This window comes from Myripristis murdjan, chromosome 3 (genome assembly GCF_902150065.1).
Source record: "Myripristis murdjan chromosome 3, fMyrMur1.1, whole genome shotgun sequence".
Taxonomy (NCBI): Eukaryota; Metazoa; Chordata; class Actinopteri; order Holocentriformes; family Holocentridae; genus Myripristis; species Myripristis murdjan.
In genome coordinates, this window is record NC_043982.1 from 22,256,701 (window position 1) to 22,278,069 (window position 21,369).

General features: G+C 42.3%; 1 protein-coding gene across 1 annotated transcript in view; it reads right to left on the minus strand.

Annotated features, from left to right (window-relative positions):
- Window positions 1-5,863: 5,863 nt before the first annotated feature.
- Window positions 5,864-21,369, minus strand: part of hcn4 (hyperpolarization activated cyclic nucleotide-gated potassium channel 4) — a 97,455-nt gene continuing 81,949 nt past the window's right edge. The window contains exons 7-9 of the mRNA XM_030048733.1: window positions 12,321-12,485; window positions 7,662-8,930; window positions 5,864-7,445 (exon numbers count right to left, since the gene is read on the minus strand). Coding sequence (XP_029904593.1) covers window positions 6,373-7,445; window positions 7,662-8,930; window positions 12,321-12,485 — 2,507 coding nt within the window. The 3' untranslated portion in view covers window positions 5,864-6,372. The remainder of the gene's footprint in view (window positions 7,446-7,661; window positions 8,931-12,320; window positions 12,486-21,369) is intronic.

The window sequence follows — 21,369 nt, forward strand, 5'->3', positions numbered from 1 at the left end:
TGTGTGCGAGAGAAGCTGTTTGTTGAAGGTTAAGAATGAATTTGAGGGTATGAATGAATAATGAGAGTCTCGGTAAACACACGCCTCTACACTCCCAGCCTCTGAGAAATTGCAGGTTCGATTCCGCTGTTGCTACATCTAATCCTCAATCACTGCAGATGATTTCATTACAGTGTGCACCGCTGATTCACCAACCCATATTCATGAGCGAGTAGGACAGCACAAAGGGAAGAGGGAGACTAAGATTAGGCAGTGAAATTGGAAGCGCACCAAACAGAATCTGAGTGTGCTGTGTTACAGAGACAACCATGAATAGGAAATGGCACGGAGATGCCAGGTGGAGCTCCTCCAAGGCTCTGTAATGGGGGTGTTGCACGATGCACTGCAGCAACACACAGTCCCACTGGTAACCCACGGCTCTGGCTAGAATTGCACCAATGGCAGGGTCGCAGCCAGATATGGCCCCAAGCAGGGGAGTAGACTAATAACTTCTGTCAGACCTGCTGAATTTATATTAAGTTTCTTTTTTTTTAATCAAAATGCATGACAATATTGAGGGACTGTTTCAGTTAACTCTGAACAACACAAGATTCCTTTGACAGGTAAAATACAGCAACAATTCATACTAGTGGAGGAGAGCCAAGATGAAAATGCTCTACGTCACCATGAAGGATAAATTAAATTATAAAATTTGGACACGGCATTGGCAGTGGTCACAATCCTTCAACTGCCCTTCATATGACGCATTTTCTCTGCTGCTCTGACACAGCAAACATTTTCTATCCCTGCTTAAACAGATGACATACTATGGGAAAAACGCAATGACAATAGTTCTGTGCACGAGCGTGCGAGTCACCTTTGTTTTCTTGATTCACTTTTCTCAAAGGACACAAAGTTTCAAAGCCTGCCTATCTAATTCCCAGTTGAGTCCCCTAAAAAACTGTCTCTACACTACACTAGACTACACATGCAGCAGCAGCAAAAAGTCTGGGAGGACAGAAATAGCAAATCCCTTTGAAGAATAAACATTGCTGTCAGGTGCAAATCTTGTTACTCCAATTTTGGTGATTTTCATGTCTTTACTTGAAATGAAGGATTACACTCCTCTGTGGGTTGAGAAAAAAATGTATGACCCTAAGGCTTATGAAACCCCTCTCCAACGCCATTACATAATTTCAAAAATGCACGGTCGTCAATCAAAAAACTAAGGCTGCTTTTGCTAATTACTTAAAGGTTGACATTTCAGAGATACAAGGTTTTCATCCAACAAACTGAGCAACATAAAAAGACCAAAGACTGGAGATTTTACGAAGAAGTGGGCCTAGATGAGACAGACAGGGAATAATGACAGCTCTCTTACTGATAGTGACAGATTTCACAAAGACACTCCAGTGCTTCACACACACACACACACACACACACACACACACACACAGTCCGACCCCCCCTTATCTGTGATAATGGACCAGACCACAAGTTCGCCTAACTAATCGACCCTGTCCAATGTCTATTACTTTGTAAGCTGTGACCTGTGCCTCCCTGTCCCACCCTCCTCTGACAGGGCCCAGCCCAAGCCATCGACCCTGCCACACAGCGATGGGCACACACACATACGCGTGCACACACCACCTGCCAGCAACATCACAGTGCTTAAAGCTTTTCCTCATATCCTCCCAATCAATACCCCTCTGACAAACATTCCCCAGCACTCAAAAACAATCATAAGGCAGGGGCAACATGCCTTCAAAGTCCCCGAGAAACAAGTACCTTGTCAGCCTGAGTACCCCATGGGGTGCTTGTCTACTTGTCATCCCCGTGGCTGTGTGTCCAACTACATCATTCCCTCAATACATCAACGTCTCCTCACATTTACGCCTGTGTCTCGGAGACTGGCTCCCAACTATTCTCCAACTCTATGACTTAATAAGGTCACACTCTGAGGAAAAAGGGTACAGGGCTTTTTCTTGACATGTGAAGCACAGCAGTCAATCTGTTTTGTGTGGCGCTCGGCTAGCAGGTACCTGGTTTAAACCCAGGTTCCAATACCTGGGTTCAAAAACCTACACTGTTAGCAAACAATCAGTATTCCAGAGGTGAAATGTTTCTTGGTGTTTACTGCCTGTTGTCACAGAGTTCTCACCCTCCCACCCTTATGCCCCCCTGAATGATGGTCTAAGGGACCTGGGATTGCTTGCACAGGGTGCAAACAGACGACACGAAGAAATAAATATTTCAAAACCTTTTAGAATGCTGCTTACTGCCGATGAAGACAAGGTGTTAAACAACAACAAATGCACAGGGGGAGGGAAAGGGTGAGGATGAGAGTGGGAGAGACAAGGATGTGAGAGAATGGTGTTAAAACATGCCAGAGTGTAGATAAGGTGGGGAAAAAAATAGCGGCAACCTCCAATTTCAGATAGCTGCTGCTGAACTGAACTGCAGACAACACACGCGCTGAGGTGAGAGCAGAGCATGATGCAGCTCGAGCCATCAAGGTGTTCACAACACATACAGGCTATTAGTATCGCCTGCTCTTTCCGTGAAACACACTAACCATGCGAGTCTAGGTAAAAAGCTCTGATCCTAAATGTTTTCACCTATTTCATGTCACCTAATTCATGACAGGTACATATACTTTCAAGGGGAGGGGAGAGGTTAAAGATAAATTATGCAAAGTGGGTACAACTCATTTTGGCGTTGCTAATAGAGCACAAACTGTAAGTTTCATCAGGGTGACAAACCTGGGCAAAAAAAACAAAAAAACAAAAACAAAAACAAAAAAACAAATAAAAAATAGAGAATCAACAAGTCCATTTTAAATAATTGAAGGACACACTTGATTTTACCATACTATATGTGTGCTCACATTCTATGTAAATATCTTGGTGTAAGACAATACACTCCTTCACATTTACTTTTTTGGAGTTAAGCCCACTGGTCATTAAACCAAGTACCTCATATCTAATAAAATAGGGTTGACACCCAAGTTATCTCTGTGAACCTCACAGATAATTCTTTCCGGAGCACACTTTAGTTTAATCCATGTTAAAGAATCACATGCAAACCTAAATATGAGGATTTTCATGCAGAGCAGTTATTAGTCTTGAAGACGTGTTAGTTTGTTATTAGTCGTAATGACTTGCATTAGGTTGTTAGTTAGTTAGTAAATCAGTCAGTTAGTTACTTAGTTAGTTACTTAGTTGGTAGTTTTAATGACATGAGACTTGTTCAGTAGATGGGTAAAACAGAAGAAAAAGAATGCACTCTTTGGAACTACTTTCATTGGCTGAAGATGTCTCTTCCAGCAACATACTGAGAAAATAAGTAGTGTTGGCCACAAGTTGAATCATAATGGACATTAATAATCAAGATTGAGATTTTATTTTCAAACTTTTACCACATTCATTAGTGAGAAAGACATTTTAACATTGTTTTCGTTTAAATTCACTGTGAATGTTTCAAGTGTAAATGCAAATTTTTCATATCTCTGACCACCACCTCACCTAGCTCTTAAACCTTTTCAGAATAGGACTCAAATCAGACCGAGTCACTCTTATCTACCATCATACACTGAAAACCCAGCACACACTTTGCCACTTTGCCATGCTCTTTGCCTTCTAAATAAAGCCTCATCTCTTAAAGCTTTTTTAAGTCTCAGACCTGCCATGTAACTTTCTTTATTTTTACTAGATTACTTGAGAATATGGTGATGCCTAAGTATTAACTTATTCTACCATTTACTACTTGCATAAAGTTCTTAAGATAAAAGTCTAAACACTTATGTAAAGGACAAAAATGATGACAAATGTAATGGTAACTGTATTTGAAAATGTAATTATATTTTTACCCAGGTCTGCCATGCAGGTGCTGCATTCACATCCAGAATGCATATCACACATTAAATCTACAGTTATTAAGAGGCAAACGACCACCTGCTAATATAAACCCGACTGGCTAATATGAATTATATGGAAAAGGGAAGAATCGAGGAATCAACTGGTCATAGGTTTGCCTTCTACAGTTTCAATCAAGGATATTCACCAACATAAAATATAGTGGATGAAAAGCGGGATCTTCAATTATCCTTTTCAAAAGAGCAGTTATTAGGTGCCTTTACATGTTTATCTGTGTGTGTCTGTGCATACCATATGTGAGCATGTGTGTAGTGTGGTACCTTGTTACAGAGCCTACTGGGAACTGTAATGAGGGGAGAACATGGTCACTGTGCACCTCTGTCAGTGAGTCCTTGATGGCCTGTGAGGGTCGGGGGGTTACAGGCATGTCTTTTTAAATTAGGCTGCTGTGACTGAGTGCTGTGACTGAGGTAGGGACCCAGCTGTTTGAGTGGAACCTGGGTCTCTCTTGGTGGTGAGCTGCAGACAAACATGCGCAGCTGCACATAATTGCTTCTGCCTTTTGGGAGTTTACCGATACCACCTTCTTAAACTATACCATCATATCTTGAATGAGAACACGCACCCATCCACCTATGTACACACCCACACAATGCAGTTAAAAGTATAGTCTTTTCTTTTTGAGGTGCTGATATACACCACGTGTGACATAAAACATGTATCTCAGAATGTTCCCTGCACCTTCTGTTGGCTAAAAAGAGAACAAAATTTTAAATTTCCAAACAATTCAGAATAAAAGCAACAGTGTAGCAGTATTGCACTGTTGTATGTACTGCCTGCAGTAAAGAGTGGGTCATTTTAGGCAATTTGCCAACTCACTTGTGTATCTTACAATATATGAATGGGTAGGGCTTCTGTGTCTTGCTAAATGACACTTTGGCAGGACACAGCTGCTGATGGACACACTGGCTGAAGAAGATATAGAATCTATGGCCTTTTTGATAAGAAATAGTCTCTCGAACCCCTAGGGCACCCTGCCTGCGGGATGTCTACAATAGCTACAGTACTGTATACTTACTTTTACCAGCAACAAGTGTACATTCATTCAACAGCTCAAACTCAGTGCTCACATTCGATGAGGGGACATGTCTATGTTGATTGTATAGCAGCTACAGTAGAGGAAGTAATGCACAACTTAAATATGGAGCGGCATATTTCCATTTCCAGCAGTTATCAGGTATTTCAGAGGATACCATAAGATTTAAAATTTCAGCTTGTGTCTGCGCTACTTTTTTGCTAAACAGCTGGCCTCTGAGGAAAATGTCGTTCTTGGACCATTCCATTTTTTCCTAGCTTTGAAACTGAAGGGCCCAAGTGGTACACAATGTCACACACAAGCTGTAATCATGGAAGTCTTGGTATTTTGTGTGTGTGTGTGTGTGTGTGTGAAAAGGCAAAATTCCTTTTGATCAGTTTGATCAGACTGTTCAAATGCTTCACACTTTCACTCTCACTAACGCCTACATATTCAAATTTTCACACACTCAGGAAAAAAAACACATTTTCTACGCACCCCACACTGATCATGATCAGATAAATTATCTTCACATCCAAAAACATTAGCGGCATGAGCTTGGAAGACATAGTGAACTTGTTAGGACATGATTGAGGACTCTGCAGAAAGCCAGTCGCTAATACACTGTTATGTCTCAATATTGAGATAGAGGGTAGCTTGTTCAACAATACCCCCACTCCCCTTCAAAAACAGTGTTACTACAATACAGTGATAGAAAATAAGGGTAGAGGGCCAAAGAGGAGGCAAATTGATTACCCCACAGGAAAAGCCTTTTTGGTTTCCTAAAATCTCTTCTCCATCTCCCAGAAGGTTTTGCAAAGTTTATACAGAGGATAAATAAGTACAATCTAATAGATACATCTGAGGATCGACAATATGTGATCCTGAATGACATGTTAAAAGAGTCTGCCTGTCTTGAAGCATGTCTTTTTAGCTAAAAATTTAGATTCTTTTTTTTTTCTTTTTTTTTTTTTTAAACACACAAAAAGCCTTTACACATGCAGGTATTAGTGCATAGGTTCCTGCAGAAAAAAGTACTATTGTGTAGTCCATTGAACTGTCTGTCAAAACCTCAAGAGATGAATTTGGCATAGTTATGTAAATAAAGAAAATGACTGTCCTTTAAATGGATATCATTTCACACCCTCCAAGTCCATTGATTAACATAGCATTTAAATATACGGTATCTCTATCTATACACAGTATGTATGAATAAAAAAGAGCGAGGCGGACAAAGCATAAAACAAATATAATAGTATTCTAGAGCTCTGACTTATCCGGTGAAGTGTTTGTCTTTTCAATCACAGTAAATTTAAAATTTTGGTAAAAATAACAGACAGGTGGAACACAGTGAAGGCTGAAGATGGAAAAAAATAACACCACACATGGAGAATATCTGTCTGTGTCTCAGTCTGGAGGAGCAGAGGAGGGTGTGATCAAACCTCACAAATTGGAGGGGAGTTTAGAGCGGACAGTTTGAGGTTCTAGCTCCGATGAGTAGGCAGCAGAGCCTCTTCGCAGAGGCAAGGCTGGGGAGCCCATGGGGGACTGAGTCTGATGAAGGTGCCCCGGGGACATCTGGTTCGGAGGAGTCATGTGTCCTGGCACTGAGCTACAAGGTTTGGGCACAAGGGTGGGTGAGGAGAAGGGCGAGGGGTAATATCCAGTCTCCACAGAGGAGCGAGGTGTTGGGTGGCCTAAGGCCTGGGCCACTTCCTGGGGTAGAGAGGGATGGGAGCCGGACAATAGTTTTAGGTCCTCAGAGAAGCGGCCCAATGGAGAATCTCTCCCTGCTGTCTGTGGCTGGCTGGGAAGCTGTGAATGGAGAGAAGACTGAGGCATGAGCAGAGAGCTGTTGGATCCCACCGCACTAGAGGGGTCACTATATTGGAAAGTCCTGCCTGCCACTGGGCTTTGAACAGTGGGGCTAGGTGCCATTGGGGTGAGGCAGGGGGAGGCATTTGCTGAGCCATACTGGGCCAGCGAGGCCAGGGCGGACCTCTCAAGGGACAGCTGGTGAGGCAGGAAGCCAGACTGTAGGCCTGCAAGATTGAAGTGGCCCAGGGAAGACGGGGAGCCCTCAGCAGGCTGTTGGCTGTGCTGACTTCTACTAGAGGATGGGGATCCTTGTGGAGGGGAGTGGAAAAGATTTAAGCCACTAGAAGTCCTGCCTCCTCCAGCAAACTGCTGTAATGAACCTACCTGAGGAGGCTTGGGGGGTGGCTGGCTATGGTGAAGCTGACCTGGCATTGGGCTGGATGAGTTAGTGGATATAGGGCTCACATTACTCTGACAACCAGAGGAACCCAGAACTCCAGCTGTCATTCCACCTGAAGCCCCTCCTCTGTGGCTTCCTACAGTCCCCCCTGCTGCTCCACTAATATGTCCCTCAGTCACCCCTCCGATTGGCCCAGCAGAAGATCCTCCTTTATGGCCAGTTGTTGAGCCACCACCTGTCACCAATCCACCAGAAGTCCCTGCCACTGATCCACCAGACGCCCCTCCTAACGATCCTCCTGTAGCCCCTACCATTTGTCCACCAGAAGTCCCTCCTGATGATCCTCCAGTAGCTCCTACCATTGGTCCACCAGACGTCCCTCCTAATGATCCTCCAGTAGCCCCTACCATTGGTCCACCAGATGCTCCTCCTAATGATCCTCCAGTAGCCCCTACCATTGGTCCACCAGATGCCCCTCCTGACGATCCTCCAGTAGCCCCTACCATTGGTCCACCTGAGGCCCCTCCTAATGATCCTCCAGTAGCCCCTACCATTGGTCCACCAGATGCCCCTCCCATTGATCCTCCAGTAGCCCCTACCATTGGTCCACCCGAGGCCCCTCCTAACGATCCTCCAGTAGCCCCTACCATTGGTCCACCAGAGGCCCCTCCTAACGATCCTCCAGTAGCCCCTACCATTGATCCACTAGAGGCCCTTCCCAATGATCCTCCAGTAGCTCCTACCATTGATTCACCAGAGGCCCCTCCCATTGATCCCCTGGTTGCAACTCCCCTCACCCCAGAAGTAGCCCCTCCAGTTGATCCCCCAGACACCCCTGCATTTGATCCCCCAGAGGTCCCTCCCATTGATCCACCAATAGCCGCACCTATTCCAAAGTGTCCCCCAGGACCTCCTCCTGTCACACCAGCTGTAAAGTCCTCTGCAGCCCAAACAGATTCCCCTCCAGTGGCCCCTTCAATAGAACCTCCAACTGCTCCACCTGAGGACCACCCTGTAGCACCACCACAGGCTCCACCTGTCCCTCCACTTATTCCTGACCCCGTGCTTCCACCTGTAGCTCCTTGATGGAAGAGGTTTGAAAGAGGAGGCGTGCTGGAGCGAAAGGGCTGCTGGTGTTGTGGTTGTGGATGCAGCTGGGCTGTGCTAGAAGAGGGAGAACCAGAAGAAGAGTATGGTCCAAAAGGGAAGGCAGATGCCCCTGCTCCACTAGACCCAGAACCAGCAGTAGCCCCACTAGGTCCACGGTGGCTTCCACTGCTTGAGGCCTGCTGGGTGGATCCAGCTGCTCCTGACCCTGAGGTCATGTGCTGGGCCCGGAATGAGGCCAGCAATGGCATCTCCACCCCGGTGCGCAGTTTAGAGGGTGTACTAGAGGGAGAGTCCCCAGCAGAGCCAGGTGTTGTGGAAGATGGAACAAATGTGTGGAACTTCTTTAGCCGGCTGGGGGGGTCCTTCAGGGAGCCCAGGACAGAAACAGGAGGTCTAAAGAGAGTTGGGGGGAGGTGAGGGTGGTGTGTCAGGGCAATGGCTACTGAGGTGGTGGCTGCTGCTGCCTGCAGAGGGGCCTGGATGAGGGGAGCCCAGATTACGGGGGTTGGTGAGGGCGGAGCCTGGGGTGGGGCGTTTTGCATGAGGTGGGCACAGTGGGCCATATCCCTGTCGTGTTGCACGATCTGCTGGATGATCTCATTCTCCTGGTAGTTGAGCACACCAGAGCTCAGGTCATGCTGCACCTTATGCTGCAGGATTGAGTTCTTCTTACCTGCAAGAGTGCAAACACACACAAACAAAATGACAAGCATGCACATAGACACATATACACAGAGTGAGAGAGAGGGGAGAATGAGATAGAGAGGAGAATTAATCTTAATCTTGCAGACAGTTATTAGTGTCCTGTTCTGATCATGACTTTTCTGCACTTGACTTTTTCCATTAGTGTATACCAAGGGGTGGCCACAAGGCTGCATGTTGAATATTAAAGAGAGTGGAAGAAACTGTGATCAGGTGACACCTTGGCACCCCTTTGATTCCTTTTCACAAGGCCGGTACATTCTAAAGCCCACTCTGTAGTACAAGAAATGCTTGAAAGGAGCAGAAAAACTTAAAAAAAAAAAAATGTAGCTGAAAATAACAGGAGGGACTGAGGGAGGAAGGAAGGAAGAGAGACAGAGCACAAAGAGAGAGAGAGAGAGAGAGAGAGAGAAAGCACAAAGGGGGGAAGGTGAGAAATTTACTACCAATGGACAAGCTCAGAAGGCATGATAGCCTAAGCTGTAGGCTTTGTGTGTGTGTGTTTATATGTGTGTGTGCACGCGCATGTCTGTTTGTGTATGTGTATGCGTGCAAGCGAGCACGCGTGTGTGTGTGTATGTTCAGAAGCTCTTCCTGTGAAGCCCTAGGTAACAGAGACAGGGAACACAAAACAAACTATGGACAAAGAAGTGTGAGCTGCAGTGAGATAATGGGCCAAACCTACATCTATCTCTTTGATGTCAGTTAGGCTATATATTTTCTCCTGTTACAAGCTGGCTAGACCTCAAAAGGGAGAGTCTTAAAGGTCAGGGATCAGCCAAACACAACGGGGCTCTACTGTACAGCACAAGAATATCAGTGGGATATGTTCCTAAAATCTGACTCATGCCACAGAATGAATGAATGAATGAATGAATGAATGAATGAATGAATGAATAAATAAATAAATAAATAAATAAGAAGGCACTCAGTAGAGCACAGACCTTCAAAAATGGCAAGGTCGCAGCTGGAAGTTATGGCCCCGTTTGTGCCAAGCAATGTCCTGTTTCAGCCATGCTGTGGCCACCGGTCCCCACTGGTCTTTGTGATGTTACATCAACTGGAGACTACAGCAGTTTGTGTTACTGCCATGCCTCTTTGAGGTCAACTGACCAGGAAAAATAATCATGTCCAGTACTATCTGAGTTATCCTGCTGAGAGCTGGATGGACAGACAGACAGGGGCAATCACCTAACACCCTGCCAGATGTTTCACCTCCTTGGCGAATGTAATGAAAAAGAGCACTTGTGCAATTTCAGATTCAAAGAAAAGATGGGGCACAATCACCTATTTTCACAGATTTTGCTCCTGTGTCCCCCTCTTGTGCTCTTTAATTTGTCAGTCTACCAATGCACGTGCTCCCTGGACAAATGTCAGTGCAGAACCTTGCACAAGGTCATAGAGACACGGCTGGAGCTGCATCACTATGTTGGGCATACTAACTGCTGACCCTGCGGTCCCTCACAGAGATTTGTACGCAACTCTGACTCCAAGTTCCATTTTTCATTATTGAATGGTCGCACTAACAGTGACAAGGTTAATTCACATGACGGCCATTATCCATTTTGCTGCTGACAAAAAAAAGCTGTGAAATCTGCCAGTTACTGTAAATGCAATTACGCCCAGGTCAGTCTCTCCATTTTGTGATATGAGTTGTGGGCAATAAGAAAGGCAGTACTGTGAGGTGCTGTCTCTAAATCCAACCTGATTCTGGTGCCACCTGACCATTTATCGCTCGCATACCTCCTATCAGATTGAGCAAAGTTCATTATGATAATAATTAATTAATGTATCTTAGCTGTGTGAGTGGCTTTACTAGAAAGGAGTGTAGAGGAAAGGTTGGTGTTTTCCTTTTATGGGTGCGCATATGCACAGAGCCAGCAGAAAGCATCGGAGCCCAGGAGAGAGGAGAGGACTAAGCGGGAGACAATCTCACGGAAACATCACTATCAACCCACCACATCATTTCAAAGCAGCCATTTTCTACAAAGAGACCCCCTTAAGCCATTTCTCTATCTTCCATTCTAAACATAGCTGAGGATAAAGCAGAGCATGCAGAGATGGCAGAGTGATGATACAGGCGTGCCTCTCATTGTGAATTTTTCATCTGCCTGGGCTGAGCTTGGTAACAGTGATGGATATGGAGGGAATATCAATTGTACGTGTAAGTGAAGTCATGCCGGGATTTCAAAACGAAGGCTTAATCTGCATACTTATAAGTGGCATGTTAGTGAGGAGTAGGGCAGCACTTATCTGTTGACTGACATGCTGTTCCTTGATAACCATGAAAGTAAATTCACTCAGTGCTGTGAGTGTGCACAGGAATCCCTTTTAACCACCACAAAAGTTTTGCCAGGGAGGTTTGACTCTAGTTTTAGATGTGTTTGTTCTCTGTATTGGTGTCCCAAGCCTATAAGAGACAGAGAGTGGTTCTTTGTGGATGTACACTGGTGAAATCTACTTATTTGACATGCCTTCTAGGCCAGATGCATGCAGGGGGGCAGTCAGACTGAATACAATTAGTGTGCTTTGACACTCTGCTCACTGTAAGGCTCTTATTTCAGCCAATTTATATCACCTCACTTTATGCTGATATATTGACTACAGTGGGAGCCTTGAAGTGTGCAGATTTCATTTGTGCTTATGGTTTAATACTCAGCCTGGAATTAGCCTGGGGGTGTTGTCTGGGATGTGCGCGCAGCTTCTGAGCTGACCTGAGTTTACATACAGAGCATGCTGACAAGATGAATACACAGGTACAATCTCAGTTAAAATGAAACAACTGACACAACTATAGCTTTCAGCAATGTGACATCTTTGTAGTTTTAACTGTGCTCTGTGTAGTTTTAGGAAGGAATTTGAAACACTTGAATTGTAAAAGAAAAAAAAAAGTAATATAATAAAAGGCTATATAAAAGGCCATAATAAAACATTAGTAATGATTGATTTTACTAAAAGGAGAATTATTGAAAATGAAGCCTTAGAGCAAAAGCATGAAACACTGAAGCACTGAACTGAAGCACTCTCTGAAGCTGTTTGTCGGTGGAGGCCCTACCTTTTATCTTCTGCTTTCCTCTGTTTCTAAGTTTAATGCTGAATCACTTTGTTTCCAATGGATTTTTATTATGCACTGAGATATGACATTAGAAGCATTTACAAATGATTATCATGAGTCTTTTTTTCTTACCTCACACAGTGCAGCTTTGAGATTTTTTTTCTAAGCAATACAGTAAAGATTATCTGAGAATTATACAATATAAGATCTTAAATTGTTTACCCTAGCTTTAAGGATCATTTTCATTCCAATGTGATCCAGCCTTTCCATGATTTTAGCGATGTGACACGTGGGTTGTTCTCTTACCAATGCGGTCCAGTCGGTCCAATGCTACTGTCTCAAAGGCTCTCCTCATCATGGGATACTCCTCCAGCACCTCGTTGAAGTTGTCCACAGACAGTGAGTACAGACGGCAGTACGTGTCTGCTCGGACACTGGCTGTCCTTCTGCCCCGTGTCAGCAAACAGATCTCTGCAACAAAACACAGCAGTTAATACACAGGAATGAGATTCAAACCCAGACGTGAAGCAAGGGGAAGAGGTTCCTGCCATTTCGCTGTAATGTTAATAAGGAAGCCCACTTTCTCTCACTGACTCAGCCAAAGATCAATTATTAGGGCCCGAGCACTGGAACAGTGCGAAGCCCTATTGTTATTTTGTTTATTTACCATCATCAAAAGTGACTTAATTCAGGGTAAAAAAAAAAAAAAAAAAAAAAAAAAAAAATTCTACCATTTTGTGTTAAATGTTAATAGGAATTATGGACACCCCTTTACAATAAGATTACCCTAGCTGCTTGAAGAATGGTTTATAATTGTGTTATTAATTAGATTGTAAACACTTTATAAATCATCAATAAACACTAAAAACGGGTTATAAAATTGTTTTCAAGGATGCAATGATGGCAAGATGTTTACAGTGTGTTTACAACCTAATTATAAACCAAATTATGTTATACAGCTGTGAAGTCAAGATTAAACATCAGGTGATATTAGCTCTGTTGCACCTTTATCTCCTTTTTATATTCAGTTAGATTCATACCAAGGAGTTGCAGTAAAGTTTTCTGTTCTTCTACTATGTGGAACAAATAAAGTTTATGTTAAGTTTAAGTGAAAAAAGTTTAAGTGAGTAAGTGTTTACGTCACAACATGCAATCAGCTTTCATCAGCCACAGTTATCCTTTAAGCATTTTAATTATTTAAGGCAAGAAAGTTGTCTGATGGTTACACATTTGTTTTTCAGTAACACAAAACACATGAGTGAGAAGAAAATATTTGGCAGGATATTTAATGTCAGGATACAGGAAAAGTGGCAGCATAAGCTTCAGCAGGAAGATGCAAAAAAAAATGAATTTTAACAACAACATGAATGGGGAGTGTCTGTGTTATGTCTCCATTTACGTAAACCTGAGGACAGATAGCTTACTGTGAAATATACTCTGAAACTCTACCAAGTCAACAATTGCCAATGCCGTCCAACATTTTTGCTGCAGCCAACCTTTTGACATTGACAGAACAGACCCTTCTATTACCATGGTCATCATCAGCTGACGTTTCTCTTGTTACTCAAAATAAATTAACTCCTTGCAATGGGTTTCTGGAACTGCTTATGATGTGAACATATACTAACATATTAAAACATTTTGTTTCCCTGTTGGCTATAACCACCCTGCATTCCATGTTTTTTAAATCAGCTTGACCTACAGCATCGGATTAAGTTTAAGTTTTTTACTTTATTGATCCCCATAGGGAAATTTTGTCCTCTGCATTTGACCCATCTTAGATACTAACAGTGGACAGCTGCAGTGCAGCGCCCAGAGGCCAAATCCTACAGCCATGGGCTTGGTCAAGGGCACTGACAGGAGCATTAACCTAACATCCATGTCTTTTGAAGGAGGGGAAAATCATCAGAGGAAACCCACACAAACACAGGGAGAGCATGCAAACTCCTTAAAGAAATGACTTGAGCCAGCTGGGATTCAAACCCAGGGCCCTCTTGCTTTGAGGCAACAGTGCTAACCATGGAGCTACTGTGTTCAAAAGGCATTATTTCTTCCTCCGAAAATTCCCCAACCAGCGCTTGAAGTAAAACAGAATGGGAAACTTTTGGAGAAAAGTGTGAACTCAAGAGATGTATTTTTTTCCTTTTTAGCAGCAAAAACTACAAGTTTTCTGTAATCCATCGCTGGAGCACTTAATGCCATTTTCAAAGCTTAGAGGTCTGCCAGCCCTCATCTGCCATGCCTGCTCAGGAAAATAATGCTCCATTTAACAAGCTGCACTGCTGTAGAGTTCTGGCACAGACAGAGGCTGTGTGTGTGTGTGTGTGTGTGTGTGTGCAAGTGTTTATGTCGATGTGTGCATGTGCATGCATGCGTGATTCATGTGAGACACATCTTTGTATGTGTATGCATGTGCACCGGAAGTCTGTGTGCATCTGTGCATGCATGCATTCACTTGTTTTATTCATGAGAGCAAGGGAGTAAGATGTGGTGGATATATGTGTTTGTGTGTGTGGCATGCGTGTGAATGCATGCATGTGTACTTATTTTATTCATGTGAGGGTGGAAGAATATGATGTATATTTATGTATGTATGTGTGTGTGTGTGTGTGTGTGTGTGTGTATATATATATATATGCATACACAAATGCATATTTTGCATGTGTGTGTGCGACAGGATTGACACTGACTTTCTATGTGTTGTTTGTTAGTGGTGCTATGTGCCTCACTTGCACATGTTTCCAGTTGTCTCCCCTCTCTTTAGCTTTCATCTGGTCTCCCATCCTCCCTCTCTGACTCCACTATCACACCCGCTCTTTCTCAGAAACCCATTTCCAGCTCATCCACACACATGCTCTCAAATCTCCCACTGAATACACTTTCTTACTTTTCCCCCTGGCCTACATCAATTCACATTTTCTAAGAATCCTTCATCCACTCTATCACTGGGAATCTCACGCCTAATTTAACTCTCCACCATAACTCTGTCTCTCTCCCTGCTCCTACGCCTCTGCTGTAGCCTTTTAGATATTTTTGGTCTATAAAATGTTAGTCTATATATGTATGTGTATGTGTTTGTGTTTCCCACTCCTGCAGCCACACACACAGCAAGAGCCTCCCGGTACAGGGCAATGTCTGCCTTAATTGAAAGCAACATGTGCAGCGGTGCCTGCTCGCGCATGTCTTTAGATGTTCTGTATGTGCTGCATGTCAGCGTGTTATATATGCATATTGTGGGTGAGTGTGTACATCTCGTGTCTTTGACTGTTTGACCTAAAGAGTCTGGGGACTTTCTTTGATGCAGCCTACAGAAATATTATCACTGCTGAGGAGGCGAGTTTTGTAGTGACTGGAGTATTTTTTTCCCTGATACATCTTGTTATCGTGAAGCGAAAAAAAATGCCAATGGATGGAAGTGTTACAGCTAATTCACTGTTGTAAGCATTTATATAAACAGCGTGGGAAGAGCTTTGAAATAAATGGCAGTTCAAAATTAAAAGATGGACTTTTCAGTTTTCAAAACAAGGCCAGGCTCCCTTGCAACTCCATCCACTGCTTGGTCAAAATGGTAGGTATCAGTATTTATGTTCGCATTTGTTGTACATCAGGCAAAGTCCAGGCACTTAAGCAATTTATTAAAGCTTTTCATGTGTGCAAAAACTAGCATGTTCATAACTGATGGCATAACCTCAAATTGGTCAAGAGGATTGTCTTGCTCCAATGACAGGTCTTAAAGCTGACTTTAACCCTTCAAAACCTGAGCAAATTTGGCTTGATTTATTTCAAAAATATGGGGAAAAAGGCAATGAACAACTCAGCAACAAATGACCCAAAAAATTAGCAAGGAAATTAGTAGTTAGTAGAAGGTAAGAAGAAAGTAAGAAAAAAGAAAGAAAATAAATGCATGAGAGAGAGAGACGAGAGACGAGACGAGAGAAAATTATTAGAAAATTATCAAAGTATTAGAGAAAAATGTCCAGAAACGTCTATAAAATATTTTGATTATATAATTTATTTTTATTGTATATATAATTATTTTAATTATAGAATTAAATTTATGTTACAGGAAAAAAGTGCTCAGATGCCTTTCACAAGCATTTAAATACAAGAAATCAGACGTTGATCCAAGTTTCAAAGGGTTAAGTATGCACAAAGCGTATCTCTGTTTGTGTGTGTGTGTGTGTGTGTGTGTGTGTGTGTGTGTGCATATGAAAGCGAAACTGCATGAGTGAGCTGCAATGGCCAAGTGAGAAAAGGAGCTGGGTGCATAAAAAGTTTAAGAACACATATTTTGTGTGTGTGTGTGTGTGTGTGTGTGTGTGTGTGTGAGAGAGAGAGAGAGAGAGAGAGAGAGAGAGAAATTCTCCATCCTCACAATGATGTCATCAGCTTGCACTCCCAGCCCCCCATTCACTACAACACAAGCACTCAGAGGTGTGGGAACACCTATCAAAATTAAATGAGAATACAGCAAAATGCAATATTTTTGCCATGATCCAGTCGACTAATGTGGGTGAGGAAACACAAGGGCAATGAATAAGCACTCAGAAACAAGTTAATACGTGCAATGCTTTTGAATATTTATATATTTTTATCCAGTATTCCCCAATAACTTATTTGAAAAGGTTTGATAAAAGATAAAAAGGATTAAGATTAAAAAAGCAGATAATATTGAATTCAGATTTGAAAAAAAATGCTTTCAAACCCTAACACTGTTAGTATGTTCATGCATGTGTATGTGTGTGTGTGTGTGTGTGTGTGTGTGAACACTGTAAGTGTGTGGTAACAGGGGCTGCCCTGGCTGTAGCTGTGCTGGGGGTCCATTTCTGGCAGACCTCCTCCAGTAATCCCCTCTGGAGAGGAGCATCATGGCTTGGTTTTAAATCCTCTTGTCCCATGGCTTTCTGGATGAAGCCAGCACTGCTAAGATGAGGCTCTGAGCTGCAGTGAGCCCTCTGGCCTCATCTTACTGTCTTTACAAAAAGCAAGAGAAGCCCGGACAGTTAGCGGTGCCGTCTGAACTGCAGGTGCAGAAATAAAGCCCTGGTTCAGACGGTCCAGTGCAGCATGCTCAGAGCTAAACAATAAGAGATTTGTCGCCTCGAGGTGTCCTGACGCTTCACAGCTCACTGCTCCCCTGAAGAGGAGGAACAATTGATAGCCCAGGTAAATATGTTGTTGAAACACAGATTAGCAGAAACTAATCTAGGTTCATTTGCTAATAGTGGGTGTGACTGACTTTCCTTTTTTAATAATTCCTCCCTCTCTTAGTAATTCTTGTTATTTATCTTCTTTTGAAAAGTTATGGAGAAGTTATCAATAGGCATTGAAATATAATGATAATGTTGGATATTGGCACTTTGCTCAAAATGTGAATATTTCAAAGACTTTATTTCAACTGAATAGGCAATGACTGAGGGGTTCATTGCAAAATGTCAAGTGAGTTTTGCATATTTAAAAAAATCAATAACAACAACAACAACAACGACAACAACAACAACAATAATAATAATAATAATAAAAATAAAAACACAGAGGATACATGTAGTTTTGGCAAAATTATTAACTTGCCCTGAAATAATGTTGTGAAATGATGGTTTTTAATTGTTGGGCATTACATCCTGTAAAATATATTGTTAGATTCACTTTTTTGCAGTTTGCTGCACAAAAGTGAAGGTAAAATTGGTGTATCTAAAGTCACACTGACCTTCTGCACTGCACCCTTCAACTGCAGACTCCTTTTGCTGATAGTTCATGAGTTACATTACATTTATTTATGAATGCTCTAATCCCACTGCTTACTCACATCTCTTGTGACTCATTGCAGTGCTCCTAAAATCCAGCATGAAATCACAGAACAGGCTTAGTTGGTGGAGCGCTGCCTGCATTCTGTAAGGGGCATGTGTTTGCTCCTCAAAGTGACAGCTGCTTCTGTGATTACCAATTTTAGTGTGGTCCTTGCTAATAACTTGATGATTCATAATCAGCACAGCATTTCAGGATCTTTTTTTGGCTCATATTAGCAAACCTATAACACTGACTGTAAGAGGTAAAGTCCAAAATGACTGATTATTATTAAGAAAAATGGAAAATGTCATTGAACTCACTAGTCCTGGATTTAAAATCTATCACTTAGTTGAGTGAAAACTAAGAAAAAAAAATCAGTAACTAGTGGCAGTGTCACTGTTTTTGTCAGTATTCTGACCTTGACATTCTTGAAAGCTGCATATAAATGAAATTGATTGCCATTATATTATTATTATTATTATTATTGCTGTTTTCAATGGAGTGTCACAGATCTCTTTACTCTAATCTTATGAGCAAATTAGGATGCCGCAGTTTCCAGCAGTCCTGCCATGTGTTTAATTTTATAAACCCAGTTTAAGGACAATGTGGCTATCAAAGTTGGATTATGCCAGTCAAAATTAGATACTGCTCTGTGAGGGGAGGACTAAAGACGTTGTGCGCTATGACCTTGATGGGAACAAATGACTGGTTTTCCGATGCTGCAGCCCACGTGTCCTGTGCTCTTACTGGAAAGATGCTTCCCTTGAGCTCTCCCACCGGCTGTCAGAGTGGAGAGGGGGCTGCACGTATCAATAATGAAATGAGAAGTATGCACAATTAATAACATTTTTCTCTTTTTACACTATCACCGAGTCAGTCAGTAGGCCTGCTCTGAGAAGAGTTCACAAAAACAAATTCTCCTTAGTGAATAGGTATATGAATGAGCTATGAGACATAATAATTGAGTTAGACAGGATGAGAGAGAGAGAGAGAGAGAGAGAGAACAGGTATGTGACAATGTGTGCATGTATGTCTGTACAAGTGTGTATGGGTAGGCCTGCTGCTAACAAGTGTCTATGTGTTGGCATATCTGCATGCATGCAAATACTGGCCTTTTCGTGTGATTTCAAATAGGTTTAAATGTGTGTGTGTGCATGCACCTGCATTTATTTGTATGGCTATGAGCATGCATGCTTGTCTGCCTGCATGTGAGCCACTGTTCAGGATGTTTTATCTTCCTGCCTACTAGTATGGGATAAACATCATATTTTGAAACTAAAAAAAAAAAAGCTTTGAAATGATGAAACTCAGTGTTTGAAAGGTTGAAATGTAATAAAACAGGTTTTGTAAGACTGAAAAACTAAGGCTTTTTTGAAGGCTTGCATAATGTTTTCATAGGATGAAAAAAACAAATCTCTGCAAACATGATTTTGTATTTCAGTTTTCGTTCTTCCCAACTGTGACACACTTTTTACATTGTCGCTCCAAAACATTTTCAGATTTGTCACTGTTCTTCCAGGGCATTCGTTTGAAACCATTTAAATGGTGGTCTGAAAACTGGTGAATATGTTTGAAGAAAAAGTTGTGAAATTATTAAATTTGGGTTTTGAATCGGAAATCTGTGCAGATGTGCATTTGCACTCATAGTGCAGACTGTTCTTGACTGTTCTGACTTCACAACACCTACCTTTCAGAGTTCTGCCCACACAGTTGCGAGCCTGTGAGTCACATGATTTATGGCAGCATTGTCTCACAGCTCTGGTCTGAAACTCCAAAACAGATGGTCCAAAAAAAAAAAAAAAAAAAAAAGCTGGGACCCTGGAGGCAGGGGCATTTGTTCTCTGCTGAAACACAGTCCAATCACAAGTCCTGTTTACCGGGTTAGGATTGATGGACTGCTCCACCAGTGACCAGTGTTTATCCAGATTATTAGCCAATTATCAGTCATTTATCAGTCATTTTTGTTGTTTAAGTTATTTTCTATGCTGTTTTTCTTCTTTTTTCAATTGTCTCAGGTGTTTGTCTTTGTTATAGGAGACAAATTTCGCATGCTGTCAGTACCAGGGCATGGCGGTGTGGTGGTAAGGTACTGGTCTAAGAGAACATAATGTTGGAGGTTTGACGCCAGCAGCAAGTATGCTCCCTCTATTTTTATGAAATGTCTGTCATATGTTTGTCTGGTCATAATTTTCATCATGCTGAAATAGTCACACTGAAAAAGTATGGCATTCACAAAGTTGCATTACAACGAGAGTTTTTGGCAATTATTGGCATGTAGAGCGAAAAGCGCAAAACCATGTCTGCAGAGATTTCAATTTTTCATCAAAACATTTCAATCAAAACATTATCCAACATTATAAATTATGTTTGTGTCTCTCTTAGGTTTCTGTCTATTTTTTTCTCCCCATTAAAGTGTGTTTTTAGGGAGTTTTTCCTTATCTGATGTAAGGGTCAGAGGATGTGTATTGCTGTAAAGCCCTCGAGGCAACTTTGTGATATTGGGCTATGCAAATAAAATTGACTTGACTTGAATATGCAAGCCTTCAAAACTTTGTTTCAATCTCGCAAAACCTTTTTATTTGATTTCAAGTTTTCAAACAATGAGTTTCAACCTTTCAAAGCTTTGTTTCAGTTTCAACATATGGCATCATATTTAACCCATATACTTGTGCATGTGAATTAATGAGCGTGACCGGGACTGCTCCTTCCATGATGAAATATCTGTGTCCTGCAGCCTGCTCTAGTGAAGCTTACCTGGGCTCTGAGCTCTGCTGTCAACTCTCATATCCCTCCCTGACACCGCCCCCAGCCGAGGAAGAGCACACTCGCTAACCTTTGAAACATCCGCATCGGCTGTCTGATTCCCCATGACACTCCATGCTCTCACTCCCTCACAGCATTAGCATAGCTGCGCAAACACCCTCTGTTTGGTTAGCATGCACAGACAGGTCAGAGAATATCTGGTGTTTATCAGCACTGTGGCTGGTGCTGGGCCCGCGTCACATCTCATCGTCTCTCTTTTTCCCCTTGAAACAGGGATCAGGGCTGGGTGATGTTGATGTTGGCAGGGAGCTAAACAAACTAACAACAACAACAACAACAACAATAATAATAATAATAATAAAAACTCTTCAGTCACAGTGAAGGACCACAAGATGTTTGCGTGCATGAGCAAGCACTTCTCTGAAACCCAGAGATGACGTCAGCTCATATATGGTGTAATGAGCCTCAAGGATGTAACAAAACAGATGCCACACTCTGTTTAACTATAAACAAAAAGACAGTATCACATTTGCTCCAGTATTTTTGTCTTCTGTCATCTGTTAGCGTTACAGAACGTCAAGCATGTCTTCAGCAAAGACAACTATCTCCAGAATTAGCTAAAAGTTTGTGGGTTGAGTATTGACTTTCATTCTGTAAAAAAAGACTTGTACTTGTCCCGAGAGGCACACTACGAAGTGAGATTAATGGGTTAGCGAGGTATGTTGAGTCTAAAGCCAGAGTTTGCCATGTCACAAAGGCAGCTCTCTTTAGACCCAGCTTCATCACCATGGTAACACATGCTGCA